The 19,359-nt window shown below is 36.5% G+C and overlaps 2 protein-coding genes and 1 long non-coding RNA gene across 4 annotated transcripts; all 3 read left to right on the top strand.

Moving 5' to 3' along the window:
- Positions 1-2,331: 2,331 nt before the first annotated feature.
- LOC132165968 (putative disease resistance protein RGA1) lies at positions 2,332-7,705 on the top strand. Of its 2 annotated transcripts, none has more exons than XM_088513554.1 (3): positions 2,332-5,300; positions 6,132-6,222; positions 7,418-7,705. In XM_088513554.1, the coding sequence occupies exons 1-2, from the start codon at positions 2,411-2,413 to the stop codon at positions 6,140-6,142; spliced, it is 2,901 nt and encodes a 966-aa protein (XP_088369680.1). In that variant the 5' UTR covers positions 2,332-2,410; the 3' UTR covers positions 6,143-6,222; positions 7,418-7,705. The 2 variants fall into 2 exon arrangements, with proteins under 2 accessions (XP_088369680.1, XP_059432673.2); XM_059576690.2 differs by lacking the exon at positions 7,418-7,705 and adding an exon at positions 6,599-6,934.
- A 4,531-nt stretch (positions 7,706-12,236) lies between these two features.
- On the top strand, positions 12,237-15,291 carry LOC148587340 (putative disease resistance protein RGA1). Its single transcript, XM_088512555.1, has one exon. It carries the CDS (start codon positions 12,391-12,393, stop codon positions 15,289-15,291), a length of 2,901 nt encoding a protein of 966 aa, XP_088368681.1. The 5' UTR covers positions 12,237-12,390.
- A 1,976-nt stretch (positions 15,292-17,267) lies between these two features.
- On the top strand, positions 17,268-17,959 carry LOC148587339 (uncharacterized). The gene is made up of 2 exons (XR_015911610.1): positions 17,268-17,390; positions 17,669-17,959. It is a non-coding gene; the product is annotated as an uncharacterized LOC148587339 (long non-coding RNA).
- The last annotated feature ends 1,400 nt before the right edge of the window (positions 17,960-19,359 follow it).

The raw sequence follows: 19,359 nt of genomic DNA, 5'->3' as shown, positions 1-19,359 counted from the left end.
GCTCTCACTTTGGACTCATTTATTAGTTTGAGGTTGAAAACGGTGTAGTTTTAACGTGAGGATATAATGGGCATAAAAATACAAACCGTTTGAGTTTAATTTTAAAAACTAATAGAAGAGTCCAAAGTGAGAGCAAATCAAAGTTTATGGGTCTAAAATGAAAAATTGAAAAGTTGAGGGGGTTTGTCAAATCGGTTAAAATTTCAGGAGGGGCAAACTGAAATCTCCCCTAAATAAATAAAAGAGCCAGGGGTAAAACAGGAAAGAAGAATTAGGGGGTGTTTGTTAAACAACACTTCCATGGCACTATTCATCTTAAAAAAAAGTTAAAAAAGAAAATAATAATTAATATAGAAAAATAAAAAAGTGGTATTGAAAAATGAAAAAATTTTATTTTGTAATGTTTTTTTATTTAAATAAAAATAAATAATAAATAATAGGATATAAAAAGTAAATAATTTGACATAAATGTAAAAAAAAAAAATTTTAAAAAAATAAAGTGAATAATGTCGCGTAATGTGAAAAAATGGGATTGAATTTAACCAACAAAGCATTAGTTCCTCGCTGTACGTGAATGAATGGCTCAATAAACGAGATTTCAGTATAGAATATTAATTAATAAAGTGAACATTATCTACATCAACCAACCCTTTTACCAAACAAGTTGTGTGGTTTGACTTCAATCCCCTTTGGTGCTCTACAGCTGTTTCTAATTATTTTGAAGCTATTTCAAAAAAAATATATATATTTTGAGGCTCTCTGTAAACATCTGGCAGTAGTGTAGAGGAGTAACGCCAGGGGTGAAGTAAAACAGAACACCACCAGCGTACTAAGCAAGTCAGTCAAAAAAAAAAAAATTCTGTATCACGACCCGTAAGGCCAGTAGGCAACGTGTGATGTAATTGTCAAAGTCGTTGTTATATCAAAATGTAATCAATGACATTCCATTCAAACTAGTTTGAATTTAATTCTTTATTTTATTATTTAAAGAAATAATAAGGTTGAAAGTGAGAATACCACCTAAAATATATTATAACTCTTATTTGCTCTTCTTTTTCTTCATCTTCTCTCGGTCCCTTTATTCCCTCTCTGCTCTATTGCTCTTTTGCTGTTCTCGTGTTGCTGCCGTTGTTCATCCTTTCTCTTCCCCTCTATCAGGTCAGAATTTCACCTTATTTTTTAAGTAATATTCTCCTAATATATTTTTTTTCTCATAAAATACTTTTGTTTTTGTAAAGCTTTTCACTGTTTGGTGTTTATAGTGTTTGTTGTTGCTTCCTATGGTTTTGTAGTTTGTATGATTTGTGTGCATTTTTTATATGCGTTTATGGTATTTGATGCCATAAAAATTTTAATATTTTTTTAAAAAAATTATATTTAGATTAGCGTGCACACACCACAGCACATTACTATGCACTGTAATGTGTAATGCATCACCAATAACAATTAACAATTAACAATTTTTTGAATTTAATGAATTCATCTATAATTTTGTTCTTTATTATTATTATTATTATTATTTCCGTTTTTTTTCTAAGATATTTTTGTAAAAAAACGAAGTAAATTATAATGAAAAACCCGTGCATAGCAGAGGTTATAGGCCAGTGGAAATAATAATACTCATTTTAATATATTCTGTCCATTATTATTCACGAGATGGTGAAGAAGCAAATCAAAATATCTACTTGATTTTGAATAGAAAGAAAAAAATATATCAATAAAACCAATCGTAGCAACGACTTGAGCAACAGAGCAAGTAACTCCAATATTGAAGGTAACATGGTATACAAAAGTCTTCAAATTGGCAACATTATGGCCGGCCCACTCAGAAATTTCAGAGCAAAAATTCTAGACATGCATCGACATCAAAGACTACTAATTAAGGAAAACCACAAAACCATACATAAGTAATAGATGGGACCACCGAGAAGTTTCAAAGTAGAAATGATGAAGATCAAAAATAAATAATTTAGTCTTTCAGCATTATTTAGAATATTAATTTTATTTAAGTTATTATTAGTAATTAATTTTATATTTATATTAAATTTTAAGAGTTAGTGTTACTTTATAATTTAATAAGAGTTAGTCCAACCAAATCAATAGGAGAAAAATTCTGAATCCATTTAGTTATGTGTTTTTGTCTAAAAAAATATAAAATAACAAAATTGTCATCCTAAATATAACTAAATAATCCTCTCCCTTTCATCTGCAATTGCTGGTTCTACTCTATTTCTGCGTTTTTCACACTCTCTCTATATAGTCTTTACATCTTCTCAAAACATTTCTGCAGTTCTACCTTTCACTTTAGAGCGTTCCTTCACTCTCATCATTTCTTCACTCTACCCTTCAATCCCTTCCATCAACAGCGCAGTGTTTCACTTTCGAGCATTCCTTCACTCACCATCAGGAAATGGCGGAACCACTTCTCTCCTTTGTTGCTGAGCGAATTATTGAGGCTTTGTGCTCACCGGCTGTCAAACAGATCGGATTGCTCTGGGATGTCGAAGATGAGCTTCAAAACCTGACCAACACCGTTTCAACAATTAAAGCTGTGCTTCTGGATGCGGAGGACAAACAGGCTGCAGGAAACTGTGTGGTCAAACTTTGGCTCGAAAGGTTAGAAGATGTCATTTATGATGCGGATGACTTGCTGGATGCTGTTTCAACTGAAGCTAGACGAAGAGAAATAATGACCCGTAATAAGAAGGCCAAAAAGGTACGCATTTTATTTTCCAAACCAAACCCGCTTGCCTTTCGTCGTAAAATGGTCCGTGAGATTAAAGCTATCAAAAAGAAGTTAGATGCCATCAACGCCGATTGGAAGAATTCCCACTTGGAGGTACGCCGGGTTGAGCCACGAGTTGTGAATAGGGAGAGGAATAACACTTATGCTTTTGTACCTGCGGAAACAGTTATTGGTCGAGAAGATGATAAGAAGGCTGTTATAGACTTTCTACTGGACTCCAACGTTGAAGACAATGTTTCAATCCTTCCAATTGTTGGCATTGGTGGATTGGGAAAGACTGCACTCGCTCGATTCGTATTCAATGATCACCAAATCCAAGAACATTTTGAGCTCAAAATGTGGGTGTGTGTCTCTGATATCTTCGAGGTTAAAAATATTGTTGCAAAAGTCTTAGAATCTGCAACCAAGGAGAAACCAGCATACGCTGAAATGGATACATTGGTGAGTAAACTTAGAGAAAAAATAGAAGGAAAGAAATACTTCCTAGTGTTGGATGATGTGTGGAATGGTGATCATGGAAAATGGTGTCGCCTGAAAGAAGTGCTGATGGGTGGTGCAAGAGGTACTAGAATAGTAGTGACTACCCGCAATGAAATCGTTGCAAAGACCATCCGCCAGGAAAGCGTTGCAAGCATTATTGGGACAGTTGAATCATATCTCTTAAAAGGATTAGATGAAGACGCATCATGGTCTTTATTTAAGCAGAAGGCCTTTGAGAGAGGACAAGAGCTGGAGAATTCAAGCATGGTCGCACTTGGAAAGGAGATCGTAAAAAAGTGTTTAGGTGTCCCTTTGGCCATTACGACAATCGGAAGTTTACTGGGCTCCACAAATTCAGAAGCAGAATGGAAGGATTTTAAGAACAATGAGCTCTCAAAAATATCTCAGAATGCAACTGAACTTTTACCAACTTTGAAGCTGAGTTATGATAATCTTCCTTCACATTTGAAGCACTGCTTTGTTTATTGTAGTTTGTTTCCAAAGGATTATCTGTTTTATATACCAGAACTGATTCAAATGTGGATAACACAAGGGTTTGTCAAGTCTTATGATGATCAAAGCCTATGTTTGGAAGACGTTGGTAGGAAGTATTTTAAGGATTTACTATGGAGATCATTCTTTCAAGAAGCTCGAACGGATGAGTTTGGTGACATAATTGATTGCAAAATGCATGATCTCATGCATGATCTTGCCATATCAATGACAGGATTGTTGATAGCCACATTAGGTGATAAGGAGACAAAATCCGATAAGAAAACGCGTCATCTATCATTACATAATTACGATAAACCTATTTCTACGTTGTGTGAATTAAGTAGGATTAGGACATTTCTGGTTCGCTGTGACCGTAAGCTGGATAAGAATGATTTTGATGCAATTATTTCAAGTTTCAAGTTCTTGCGCATGTTGGATATTTGGTCTATAGATCTTGATTATTTGCCAAGCTCTATCGGGAAGCTGAAGCATTTAAGGCGTCTTGATCTTTCTCACAATAAGAATATCAAGAAGTTACCAGCTTCTATAACTAGGTTGCAGAATTTGCAAGAATTATTACTCCGGGAGTGTGACTCACTTAAAGAATTGCCGAGAGACATTAAAAAATTGGTCAATCTCAAGCATCTTGATATATATGGATGTGTTGGTTTGACTTATATGCCACGTGGATTGGGGCAACTGAATAATCTTGAGACGTTAACAGATTTTTATGTCCACTCGGGTTCTCACTTCAAGCATTGCGGTGATTTACGAGAACTGAACGGACTCAATAAGCTGAGAGGAAGTTTAGAGATTATAAATCGTCGACATGGGAAAGATGTTGCATTAGAATATGAGGCTGTAAATCTAAAGGAGAATCAAAATCTTCATCAATTGGTTTTCGATTGTTGTGTTACTGAAGGAGATGTCAATGATTGGGATGTTGTCGATGATAAAATGCCATTTGAAGGCTTCCAACCGCCCCCAAATCTGAAACAGCTATCCTTTTGGGGCTGTCCGGGTTCAAGTCTTCCGAGTTGGGTTTTTTCGTTGACAAATCTTGTGAAGTTGGAGCTACGTCATTGTCGTACATTAAAGTCTCTCCCCCTTCAACATCTCACTTCCGTTCAAGACTTGATTCTTGAGCGTTGTGTTGAGCTTGAGCTAGCCAATGATGAGGATAGGATGCAATGGCAAGGCCCTACGAACCTCCTCTCTCTTGACTTAACTGGACTTCGGAAATTGGTTTCTCTCCCCTCAGCACTTCAACATGCTACCACGCTACAAAAGCTCTCGATTTGGGATTGTGTAAGCTTGACGGCTATACCAGAGTGGATCCACAACTTCAAATCACTTGAAGACCTTTCAATTGGTAAATGCTCCAGTTTGACATCACTGCCCGAAGGAATGGGTAGGCTAACGTCTTTGAAGAGACTAGCAATTTGGGATTGTCCCATCTTATTGCGAAGATGGGAGAGAGACACTGGTGAGGATTGGGCAAAGATTGCTCAGATTGCAAAGTTAAGAGTTACACTAGCAAGAAGAAGATTCAAGCACCGATGCATCTTTGACCATTCAGGTATATTACTCATCATTTTATTTGAATCCTTCATATAAATTGAAGTACGCACCTTCTTCCCCTTCATTTTCTTCATTTTTCTCTCTTACGGCACTTTCTTTGATTTTTTGTTTGGATGTACTTATTTTAACTAAGTTCAATTTTTTGATTTAGTTACTACTTTCACCTGGTTATTGCAATTTGATGACTTACTTAATTGTTTATGTATATCGGTAGCTTTTCTTGGTACTGATACTAAGTTAATGGGGCATGCATCTATTCACTATTAACTAGTTAAAATAAATACATCCAAACAATCTTTTCCACTTGCACTCGGTAATCTTTAATACTAAAGAGAGTTGAGTTGAAAAAGGTAGGTTTCATTCATTTATGGGCTTGATATTGTCAAATTAGAAGTTTCTTATTTATTATGGATCAAAGTTTCTGATTTTCTGAACGTTTCTGAATCAAGTATCAAAAATCTTGTTCCTACGTTGAAATATTATAAAAGTCCAATCTTGTTTCTGATGGTTAAAAATGAGGCTACTAAATGCATAGCATTTGAATTTTACTTTTCAGAACTTTTAGAATATGAGTTATCTTTTATTCACTGAAAGGGAAAAGGGAAAGGGGAAAGTGTACAATGTAATTTTCACTCGTTTACGGGATATAGTCGTCTTTTGATTGGATTGGGTCAGCATGCCTATTGCCTTGTTCATTTTGTGATTGATGTGCCAGTGAGAACACTGAAGGATATGATTAAAAGAAAAAATTAGCGGGCATGATATGATAATCTATTGACTTGAATAAAATGTCTCCTACCATCTATTATTTTTTTGTCATAATTTGCAGGGATCTCATGAATGAAGGGAGGAACATGCAGTGAAGGTCTAGGAGAAGGAATGTAGAAAATTGTTTCCATGGAAGATGCTACATATCTACCGTGAGTATTCTTTCCCCTGTTTATGTCATAAGAGAAGGAAATAGAAAATCAGCACTTGTATCTGCGATTGTGGGCTTTCTCTTAACCTTATTCATGGATGTATAACTTGTTGGCAATCTTTTGTTTTTGGAGAGCCTGATCATTGTATGAGTGTATGCTTGCTATAACTCTTTGACTGTTTACGTTCATCTCTGCATGATTAAATTTGTTTATTAACTTTGTTCTGTTCTGTTCTTAAACATTTTGTAATTGTTTAATTGTCTCTGCTTATGGCTTTTATTAAGTTATCTATACCTGTTTATGTTTTTCTCTTTCCAGAATGTTTATAGTTTTTAGTATCTTGACTGAGTTTCATTATTTTTCTTTGTTCAACCAGTTGAAATATGTGAAATGATTGGGATGATTGGCACGGCACGTATACTCATGCCGAAAGCAATGGTGTTGAAGTCATGGATCCGGTTAATTTAGTATTTTAAATCTTTTGTTAATTGTGTCTGTTTTGTGATTAGTTTTGTGACTCTTGAAAACAAAAGATTGTGATCAGTATTGAAGGCCATCACAGCATGTTGAAGTCTTATATATGGATCCTGTAAATTGGTAGCTGAAGGCATTTAATTTTTCTCTTTTTGCTTCTGTAGCCATCTTTTCTTCAAAGATGTTTGCAATCCAAAGTTCATTTTCTATGCGTACTCAGATGCTAATATTTTTCTTTTATCTGATTGTTGTGGGTTATTAAGCTTCTTTTATTTTGAATTAAAGAATCTTCAAATAGTTTTCGATTTCTTAGTTAGCATACCATACCAAGAATTACATAAAATGCCTTCCTACAGAACTATCCCAAAGCTCTTCCAACCCATGCTTTCTTAAATTCAGTTAGAGCTCACTCGTGTTAGAATATATTACGATATATTATTTTATTGTCATTGATTGTAATTAAATTAAATCAGATTTGAATACAATTAAATCTCATTTGATTTGATATTTATACCGTTTTGTATTTTCTCCAACTCCTTATAAATAGGGACTCTTTGTATTGTAAAATCATCAAGTTAATAAAAGCATAATGTAGACTTAAGGCTTTATCTTGTAGATGTATATCATAAATCGAACCACGTAAAATCAGTTGAGTTGTGTCTATTTTATTTTATTTCCGCTATTATCTTATTTTTTCCATTTGTTTATCTTTTCTTTGTAGGTCTTTTTACCATGAAAGATTTAGGATAATCTCTGATTTGGGTAACTTACAAAAACCAAAGTAATTCATTCATATATATATATATAGCCAAAGAGCTAAGAGCTCTGTGCCGTATGAATTACAAGAAGAACAAGAGAAGAAAACAATAAGGAGATAATTGTTAAGAGATATCAACATGATCAACATGGGTGAGTTGTCAATCTCCTTGGATAAATCTGCAGAATCAGGACCAGTGTCTGGATAATCTTGGATCACGATTACATAATATTTTTCATTTTGTAACACAAGTATAATGTGGCTTGTTAAACTTTGGAATTAATGCACTTTTTTATTAAAAAAAAAAAATTTGCCATCATAATTAGTTAAATGATGTGTATGAAGTTGTTTGACAAAATAATGCACTGTTCACTCTTGAAGTAACAATTGATAATTATTTGAACTTGCTCTTCCTGTAAGTCTTATGAAATTTCCACTTTTTGTGTTTAGATATTTTTATTAAGATGCTGATGCAACTTTAGGGGTTTGTTTAAGGGTAACCTCTAAATTGGTAGCCATGCCTTTTGATTAATTAACACAAGAATACTTTTGGGTCATTATTTTCCTCATCCTCAAATAATGCTGGCAAATCTAAATTAGTACAACAAATAAAGATCTGTCATAAGAATGCACTGTACTCCAAGTATTTCCCATCTGCAATGATACCAGTATCCACGTAATTAGATTTATATAATGGCCCACTTGCACTGAGCCTTTGACTGAAATTTGGTCACTAAAGGCATGGAAAGTAAGTGCAACTTTTATACTGCAATGTAATTGTCTATAATTTGTTTATACGAAGCTTGAATCTCCAAAACTGATGGCATAATTGGCCTAATTGAGCTCATCTTCTGTATAGTGAGAGACTGTGAGAGGAATATACATAAGATTACTCTTTTGGAATATTTCCACTCATGACTCAACTATGAGACATCGATCTTGGTCGGAAGAAGACGAGTAGAAAAAGCCCAATTTCTTGTGGCAATGGCCAAAAGGTATTTTTGACAAAAACCTAAAAATGAAGTTTTTTCTCAAAAGTTCTTTTTGACTTAAAAGTTATATTTCTCAAACACAATTCAAAACAGAATAAGGCGGCACACCAGCTGACAAAGATGGTTACTACAAATATCAATGATAAAATATAGAGATACTACACTCCAAATTGTATTAATGATATTGTTTTGATGGAGCAATTAGCTCCATCTCTTTGATCGTTTGTTGGAGACTCTCTCCTCCTCCTGATTTTATCAATGATAAAACAGCAATTTTTTTCAAAAATAAAAAAATAAAAAATAATGTTACACACATTTTCGCTATTCTTCAACTGTACGTGATGTCATTTAAACTTCAATAATGATTTAAAATCGAAGTCTAAGAATATGAAAATAAAAGCGTACGAGTAAGAATGAATTTAGCATCAATATTAGGACAGTGGGCCACGTTGAATCGAATCAATGCTTCAAAAAACTAAGAAAGATTCCTCCATCAGCAATTTGTCTCTTCCTTGTGTTATTTAATTACAATAATTCAGCTTTTGAAAGAAGACTTTTACAATTAACAATGGAGCTAGCTAGGATTGAACGGTGGAAGGTGGGTGTGCACCGCTTGTGATCATCTTACAATAATTAAAAATATTTTGTGGCAGGTGCGCTGTAAATATCAAGGGTTAGTGGGGTTAATTTTTGTTTTTAAAGTAGCAGGTGTGTTTGTCAATTTTCAAATCAAGGATTCGTTTGGCTTGCGCGACAAGTGAATAATGAATTGTATTTAAATATTCAAACTAAGGGAAGGAAAAAATATATTTTAACTCGCTAAATTATCACCGCATTTTTATTTACACCTCTAAATTTTAAAAAGTGAGATCGGAGTTTTCTGTACTAATTTTTTAGATGGCTTTTGTGGTGTTTTACATTGCCCATGGTGTGGAAAAATGATTGTACTTATATAGAGTATGCTCTTTATAAATAGTAAGATGCATTATGGGGTAAATCTAAGAACAAATCCATGTTAAATTTTTCAAAATATCCTTTTTTTAAAAAAAAAAAAGAAAAAAATTGTAAGGATTTAAACGTTGGTTGGGATTTAACTGAATTTATAAAAATATCTTTGCCTAAATCTTTGAAATTTTTTTTTTTTATATAAATATTTTTTAAAAATTTGTATTTTAGGAATTTTGATAGATCCTAACGAATAAGTGAAATTGAAAAAATTGAAAAATGAATATATTAAATTGATATATTTTTTTAAGTTTATATAATAATTTAAAAACAAAATGTGAAATTTTAAGGTTTAAATCACGTGGTGTGGGGACTGTGAAGTTTACAAAAGTTGGCCACGTTCAGTCGAATCTCTGTGCATAAAAATAAAAACTAATTTACAATTTGTCTCTTCTTTGTGTTGTTTAATTACAATTCATTTTTCAAAGAAAGAATACTTTGGAGGCACTCGCACGATTAACAAGGTTTAATCACGTGGTGTGGCCGACCACGTTCAATCCAATCTATGCATCAAAAAACTAAGAAAGATTTGTCTCTTCTTTTGTTGTTTAATTACGATAATTTATCTTTTCAAATAACACTTTTACGTCCACTCGGACAACTAACAATGGAGGATTGGATTTGTGTTTGATTGAAAAAGTAGTTTTTTTTTTTTTCAAAACTCTTGAAACTTTCATCCAAATTTGACAAACCTCCTTAAACTTTAAAATTTCTCAATTTAATCTCCTTAACTTTCAATTGCTCTTAATTTGAACTCCCCCGTCAGATTTAAAACGTTAAAAGTGAGACAATGAAGTTTATACTCCTGATTTTTTTTAAAAATTTCAAATTTACCCTTACTTTCAAATAAAAAAATATGGCCGAGACCCACCGTGGGTTAGCAGACCCACGATTGGGTCTCGGCTAGAGACCCAGCGCGGGTCTGGCCTAACCCGCATGGTCTTTTTATTTATTTATTTTGCTTTAAAAAAAAAACGAAAATTATGAGTATTTTAGTCTTTTTAGGGTTTGTCGTTAAAACTTAACGGCTAAATCAGATGGAGGGGTTCAAATTGAGAGCAATTGAAAGTTCATGGGACTAAATTGAAAGATTTTGAAGTTTAAACAGGGTTTATTAAATCAAGTGAAAGTTCTGGGGTCTTCAATGAAGTTAAAAAAAAAAAAAATGCTTGAGGAGTGTTTTATGAAATAAAGGTTATTAAATACACGAGTGTAAAGAGCTTAACATAGTGAGTCAACGCCAATTTCAAAATAATAATATAAGGCAAGCATTCTAAGTAGATTTATCAAATTTATTAGTCCAGACTCAAAATACTAAAATTCACTTTTTCTTTTTTATTTAACTATCAATTTTTTAAAAGCATTTTTAGTAACCTCAAAACTGATGTTATATACTTATATTCCGATAAAAAAAATATAATTCCTTAGTTTCCTTCTCTAAATTGTATAAATTGTATAATTCCTTAATCTAATCAAAGAAGGATAATCCGAATTTCAGTCCAAATTACGACACCCTAAACTCACATTTCCAAAAATGTCACTCGCATCATCCAACCAAGCTTATCTCTTCAGCGAAAGATGTATTAGTTGGCCTGCAAGGAAGGCAGATAGAAAAAGTTATAGGGGTGAAAAGGTAGGTAGTTATTAACCGTTAACTGTTAATCACTTTTCAAAATAGTTAGGAGAAAAATACTAACCACCTAGATAGTTATAGTTAGCGCTTTTAAAAAACTTAAAACCGCTAATAGTTACCACCTTTATGTATATTATATAATATATATTATATTTTTATATATAAAAATACATGAAACGACGTTGTTTTTATGTTTAAATATATATAAAAATCAAACAATGATGTTGTATATAGCAGAGAATTATCATATTACCATAAAAACGACGTCGTTTCGGTTTTTTTTTATTAACCGCTAACCGCCGGTTAACCGCATAAACGGTTAATGGATTGTACTAACGGCTTAGGCAGTTATGGTTAATGATTTTAGCCAATAACCACTAAGCGTAACTGCATTTTTATTCCTAAAAAAAACTTCGTTTTATCTCCCAAAATCACATTTGTAATTATTTTTCTAAATTTTGAAAGCTCTTAATTAAGTGTATCTATTTTTCAATATCACCCGTATGTTAGGATTTTTCATTAAATCCTAATGAAATGGTGTCAAAATTTCAAAAACACTCCTTATTTTTTAAAAGAAAAAAAAATGTTTTAGTGTTTTAAGACTTTGTTTTAGTGTTTTAAAAAGTTTTTAAAAATTCACGGGTAATAGTTTTTAAAAAGTATTATATATAACCACATTGTTTTAGGGTTTTTATATATAAAATTCTAAAAATGAGTATTATCAAATTATGGTATTGGATTTTTTTTTAATTTTTCTTTTTGAAAAGCAGTTACCGGTTAACAAAGCGGGTAGACAATTTTACTAACTATCTTGGCAATTGTAATTAATAATTTTAGGTAATAACCATCAACCATAACAACATTTTAACACTTACCCCGCACTTATTTTTACTTCTCATATAATTAGTTTTATATTAAAAACTATTTTTGTAGACAGCTGGCTAGAGCAAGGGTTAATGGTTTTTAAAGTAGCAGGTGTGCTGAAATATAAAGGATTAGTGGGGTTAATATGCTTTTTTAAATCAAGGATTCGTTTGGTTTTATTGAGTAATTTTACAGGCTAGTTTGCGCGGCGCAACAAGTGAATAATGAATTGTATTTAAATATTCAAACGAAAGCATCATGAATCATCGGATGAAGAGAAACAAAGCATCTGCACTCACGTGTTCCCATTTCAAGTATTCGTTTGGTTTATTGAATTCATCAAAACCATTTCTTCACTCTTCCCTTCTTCAACTACTTCCGTCGGTCAACAGCGCTGTGTAGTTTCACTTTTGAGCATTCATTCCTTCACCCACCATCACGAAATGGCGGAATCACTTCTCTCCTTTGTTGCCGAGCGAATCATTCAGACTTTGGGCTCACTGGCTGTCAAACAGATCGGGCTGCTCTGGGGTGTCAAAGATGAGCTTAAAAGCCTCACCGACACCGTTTCAACAATCAAAGATGTGCTTCTTGATGCGGAGGACAAACAAGCTGCAGGAGACCGTGCTGTTAAACGTTGGCTCGGAAGACTAGAAGATGTCATTTATGATGCGGATGACTTGTTGGATGCTGTTTCAACTGAAGCTCTAGGAAGAGAAATAATGACCCGTGATAAGAAGGCCAAAAAGGTACGCATTTTCTTTTCCGAATCAAACCAGCTAGCCTCTCGTTTTAGAATGGCCCGTGAGATTAAAGCCATCAAAAAGAAGTTAGACGCCATCAACGCCGATAGGCTGAATTTCCACTTCGAGGTACGCCATGTGGAGACACGAGTCGTGAACAAGGAGAGGGATAATACTCATTCTTTGGTACGTGCGGAAACAGTTATTGGTCGAAAGGGTGATAAGAAGGCTGTTATCGACATTCTGCTGGACTCCACCGTTGAAGACAGTGTTTCAATCCTTCCTATTGTTGGCATCGGTGGATTGGGAAAGACTACACTCGCTCAATTCGTATTCAATGATCACCAAATCCAACAACATTTTGAGCTCAAAATGTGGGTATGTGTCTCTGAAATCTTTGATGTTAAAATTATTGTTGCTAAAATCTTAGAATCTGCAACAGACTCGGAACAACCAGATGTTGAAATGAATACACTGGTAAAATATCTTCTAAAAGAAATCAAAGGAAAGAAATACTTCCTCGTATTGGATGATGTATGGAATGGCGATCATAGAAAATGGTGTCGCCTGAAAGAAGTGTTGATGGAAGGTGCAAGAGGCAGTAGAATAGTAGTGACCACCCGCAATGAAATCGTTGCAAGGACCATGCGCCAAGAAAGCATTGCAGGGATTATTGGGACTGTTGAATCATATTGCTTGAAAGGTTTAGATGAAGATGTGTCATGGACTCTATTTAAGCAAAAGGCCTTTGAGAGAGGACAAGAGCCGGAGAATTCAAGCATGGTCGCACTTGGAATGGAGATTGTAAACAAGTGTTCAGGTGTCCCTTTGGCAATAACGACAATCGGAAGTTTACTGGGCTCCACAAATTCAGAGAAAGAATGGGGGTATTTTAAGAACAATGAACTCTTAAAAATATCTCAGAATGTATCTGACCTCGTATCAACTTTAAAGCTGAGTTACAATCATCTTCCTTCACATTTGAAACACTGTTTTGCTTATTGTAGTTTATTTCCAAAGGATTACGTGTTTGGATCAACAAAATTGATTAGGCTTTGGATGGCACAAGGGTTTGTCAAGTCTGATGATCAAAGCCGATGCTTGAAAGAGGTTGGTAATGGGTATTTAAAGGATTTACTATGGAGATCATTCTTTCAAGAAGCTAAAATGAATGAGTTTGGTGACATAATTCGATGCAAAATGCATGACCTCATGCATGATCTTGCCATATCAGTGGCAGGACCGTTGATGGCCACATTAGGTTATATGAAGACTAACGTCGATGAAAAAACGCGTCATCTATCATTACTTGATGGTTACGATAAACCTATTTCTTCGTTGTGCGAAGCAAGTAGGATACGGACATTTCTTTGCTTGATTAACAATGAGCATAAGAATGATTGTGATGCAATTTGTTCAAGTTTCAAGTTCTTGCGAATGTTGGATCTGTCGGGGAGAAATCTTGATTATGTGCCAAGCTCTATCGGGGAGCTGAAGCATTTAAGGTGTCTTGATATTTCTGACAATGCGAAAATCACGAAGTTACCAGATTCTATAACTAGGTTACAAAATTTGGAAGCACTAATACTCACTTACTGTTTCTCACTTAAAGAATTGCCGAGAGACATTAAAAAATTGGTTAATCTCAGGCATCTTGAGATATTTGGATGTGGTTTAACTTATATGCCACGTGGATTGGGGCAACTGAATAATCTTGAGACATTAACAAATTTTGTGGTCCACTTGGGTTCTCACTTCAAGCATTGCGGTGGTTTACGAGAACTGAACGGACTAAATAAGCTGAGAGGAACTTTAGAGATTAGAAATCTGGGACATGGGAAAAGTTTTGCATCAGAATTTGAGGCTATAAGTCTAAAGGAGAAACAACATCTTCATGATTTGAGATTACATTGGAGTACTGAAGGAGATGTCAATGATTGGGACGTTGTTGATGATCAAGTGTCATTGGAAGGCTTCCAACTGCCCCCACATCTAAAACATCTACAGTTATGTGAGTATCCGGGTTCAAGGCTTTCGAGTTGGGTTTTGTCATTGACAAATCTTGTACATTTGTCGCTATTTGGTTCTCGTACATTAAAGTCTCTCCCCCTTCAACATCTCACTTCCGTTCAAGACTTGATTCTTGATGATTGTCTTGAACTTGAGTTAGCCAATGATGAGGATGGGATGCAATGGCAAGGCCTTACGAGCCTCCTCTCTCTTCGCTTCAGCGGACTTCCAAAATTGGTTTCTCTCCCCTCAGGACTTCAACATGCTACCACTCTACAAAATCTTTCGATTACGAATTGTGAAAGTTTGAAGGCTATACCAGAGTGGATCCACAACTTCAAATCACTTCAACACTTTAAAATTGATAGATGCTTCAATTTGACATCATTGCCCGAAGGAATGGGTAGGCTAACATCTTTGAAGAGCCTAACAATTTTGTATTGTCCAATCTTATATCGAAGATGCAAGACAGACACCGGTGAGGATTGGGCAAAGATTGCTCACATTCCAAAGATAGACTTGTGGTCGGAGCAAGAAGAAAATTCAAGCATCGATGAAGCTTTGACCCTATCAGGTATATTACTCCGATGAGGATGTGGCAAAGATTGCTCACATTCTAGAGTTAGCCTTGTTAGAATATAATCAGAATATATTCTGATTATATTCTGCCAATCACCATAATTGCTGATTGATATACTTTCCCTGTATATACATTGATATTATTCTGTAATATTGTACATTAATTCCGTGATTGTATTTCCTATTCTGTCTGGCCGTATTCAACTATAAATAGGCCTCATTGTATACAGTTCTAAACACACAGAAATACAATATTCAGTTTATCCCTATATTCTCTAGTCTTCTTTAGTTAATTTAAGATGGTATCAGAGCCAAGTTTTGGCCTTCTCTAGAGAAGTAGGAAGTCAGTTCGTTCAAAAGCCTTTTCGATCTTGTTTTGGTATAATTATTATACCAACAGGCTCAAAAAGGTCCGATAAATCCTGTGGAGTTATCAGATCACCGTTCTGAGGTTCAACGCGCTCTCACGCGCCGCCTGAAGTTTCTGTGTCACTATTCACGCGCCTCACGCGCCGCCTCCGGCCACCACGCGCCGCCCAAGTCAGCCGTTCTCAGAAAACTCTGCCAGAATCCAGATCAGAGGCTGCCGACCTACTGACCTACCGAAAGAACGCGCCACCAGGAGCCCCCACGCGCCGCCACGCGCCGCCACAACTTTCTGTGGAATTTTGAACACGCCCCGCGCTGTTTCCGGCCACCACGCGCCGCCATTCTCAGCCGTTTTCAGAAACGAATCACAGATTCGTGATCGGAGGCTGCCGATCTGTCGAACCAGCCGTCGCACGCGCCACCCAGAGCTGCCACGCGCCGCCCCCTTTGTAAGTCATTCTTGAGCTCACCTATTTACTCTACAATCGGCCACACCAGATTTTTCTCTGATTTTTGAGCTCACACACTTATTATACACTCAGCCACACCAGATTTCAGCCTTTTAACCAAGCCTATATTCCTTATTATATACTCAACCACACCAAATCCTAACCTTTTAAAACAAGCTCATATTACCTATCATACACTCAACCACACCGGATTCAACTCTCTCACCAGGCTCACAGAACCTATCCTACACCCAACCACACCGGATTATATCCAAAAAAAAAAAATGGCCGTACCTCCTACCACTCTCCCAAACACCAAAGATATTACCCAACCTATTCCTACTATTCTCGATGGCTCCAATTACCCGGCTTGGTCTCAAAATATGAGTAGGTGGCTCAAAGGACATTGTCTCTGGGAATATGTTTCTGGTGAAGAATCTAAGCCTCTTGCTGGAAAAGAGGAACCTGCTGCGGCTTTCTCTACCCGCCTCCGCACATGGAAAAGTATCCATTACAGGATTATTTCTTGGTTCTCCAACACTTGTGCTGTCTCCATCAGCATGACATTTGGCAATCTTGACAATGCCAAAGATGTTTGGGACATGTTAGCTCAGCGCTACAGCACGACTGATCTTGCTCAGCGGTTTCAGATTGTGACCAAGCTCCATCACATGCGCCAGGAACCAGGTCAGAGTATTACTGATTTTTATTCACAAATGACTTGTCTTTGGAATCAATTAGCACTATGTGAGCCAAAGTGGAGGGATAAGGTTGATGCCTCTGAGTACATCGCTTTTCGCGATAGCATGCGCCTAGCCGAGTTTCTTGCAGCAATTCGAGATGAGTTTGAGCATACTCGAGCTTCTCTTCTTCACCGCTCACCACTGCCATCTTTGGAAAGTGCTCTTAGTGAACTTGTTTCAGAAGAGACTCGATTCTCTACTATGAAGTTACACACTTCTGAGATGGTCATGGCCACTGCATCCCGCAATGCGCGCGCTCCTAATTCTATTGCTGCCGGATCTTCCTCATCCAATCGGAACATCCAGTGCCACTATTGCCAAAAGTTTGGCCACAGATATAGTGAATGCAGGAAAAGACTTTCTCGTGGGAATGGGAATCATCAAGCTCCTAGTCATAAGGCTGCTGCGGTCGCTCATACTGATACATCAGATATGCCTTACACCGATACTGCACCCCAACCCAGTACTCTTTCTCCTGCAGAAATCGAAGCTCTCATTCATCAGGTTTTATCTAAGTCCAATCTTAATACCGCCATGTCCACCACACTAGGTAATTCCTCTTGGTATATTGATTCTGCTTGTTGTAATCATATGACACCGAACTCTTCCATATTTTCTGCAAAATTTGTGTTACCTAAGCCTACCACCATTTACACAGCTAATGGTTCCCATCTTGCGGTTAGTCATGTCGGGTCTGTTTCTACTAATCAACTATCTGTGTCTGATACATACTTAGTGCCTAATCTCTCATTAAATCTTTTATCTGTTGGTCAACTTTGTGAACTTGGCTTAGAATTGCACTTTTCTAACCGAGGTTGTGATGTGCAGGATCCACAGACGGGACAGCTAATTGGGACCGCCCGTAAGATTGGACGTCTGTTTGAGCTTTCATCACTCCATCTTCCTCCTGCTGTGTCAGCTGCCACTCCATCTCGGTCTTCCTCTACCACCCTCAGTTTATGGCACTCTCGTTTAGGACATGCATCTATTTCTCGTATTCGTTCTATAGCTACAAGTGGTCAATTAGGGTCTGTTGAGTCTGAGTCATTTGATTGTGTTGCTTGTCAACTTGGAAAACAAAGTGCTTTACCTTTTAATAATAGTGCATCTGTTTCTTCTGCTCCTTTTGATTTGGTGCATTCTGATGTATGGGGCCCTGCGCCTATTCCCACCATGGGTGGATCCCGCTATTTTGTCATTTTTGTGGATGATTTTTCTCGATACACATGGCTTTATCTTTTACAAAATCGGTCTGAACTTCCGAAAATTTACTCTGAATTTCAACGGATGATTCAAACCCAATTTTCTCGAAACATAAAAATTTTTCGTTCTGATAATGCCATGGAATATCGTGAATCTACCTTCCTTACTACTCTCAAACAAAATGGTACTCTTCCCCATCGCTCATGCCCAAATACTTCTCAACAAAATGGTCGAGCTGAACGTAAACACAGGCACATCTTAGACACTGTTAGGGCTTTACTCCTATCTGCTTCTATCCCTGAACACTTTTGGGGAGAAGCCGCTCTTACCGCTGTTTATACCATTAATAGGGTCCCATCTCCCACTACCTTAAATAAGTCCCCCTATGAACTCCTGTATGGATCTCCTCCTGATTACCAATCTCTCCGCATCTTTAGTTGTGTCTGTTTTGTGCTCCTTCCACCCCATGAAAGAACAAAATTAGAACCTCGTTCTCGTCTATGTTGTTTTCTTGGGTATGGCATTGAACACAAAGGATATCGTTGTTATGATCCTATTTCCAAACGGCTCCGCATCTCGCGGCACGTCACTTTTTGGGAACATAGGCTATTTAGTGATATGGAGTCTTTTCCTACTCGTCCCTCTAGTTCTTCTCCTATCTTCACTGATATCTCGGTGGATTTGCTCCCCGACACTACTAATCTTGATGCAGGGATGACAAGCTCTCCAGACGACATTCCGACGGTCGACCCCAATGACACTGCCCTGCCTGTTGATCCATCTACTCTTGAGGCTGCTCCCTCTATCCCTCGTCGTTCTACTCGGGTAACATCTCTTCCTTCCCATCTTCATGATTATCACTGTTATTCTGCCCTTGCTACTCTCCATGAACCTCACTCATTCCGTGAGGCTCATGCTAACCCTCTTTGGCAGAATGCTATGTCAGAAGAACTTAATGCCCTTTCCAAAACCCATACTTGGGACTTAGTTGATTTACCTCCAGGCAAAACTGCGGTAGGGTGCAAGTGGGTATACAAGATTAAGACAAAATCTGATGGGTCTATTGAGCGATACAAGGCACGTCTTGTGGCAAAGGGGTTCAATCAGGAGTATGGTATTGACTATGAGGAGACCTTTGCACCAGTGGCTCGTCTTACTTCTGTTCGATCACTCCTTGCTGTGGCTTCTGTGCGTCGTTGGGATCTTTTTCAGATGGATGTGAAAAACGCATTTCTTAATGGTGATCTTAGTGAAGAAGTTTATATGCAGCCTCCTCTTGGGTACGATCATCCGCCACACAAGGTTTGCCGACTTCG

The sequence above is a fragment of the Corylus avellana genome, chromosome 2 (genome assembly GCF_965113065.1).
Source record: "Corylus avellana chromosome 2, dhCorAvel1.hap1.2, whole genome shotgun sequence".
Lineage (NCBI taxonomy): Eukaryota > Viridiplantae > Streptophyta > Magnoliopsida > Fagales > Betulaceae > Corylus > Corylus avellana.
The sequence above is the reverse complement of the archived record's forward strand: the minus strand, read 5'-3'. Positions and strand labels throughout refer to the sequence as shown.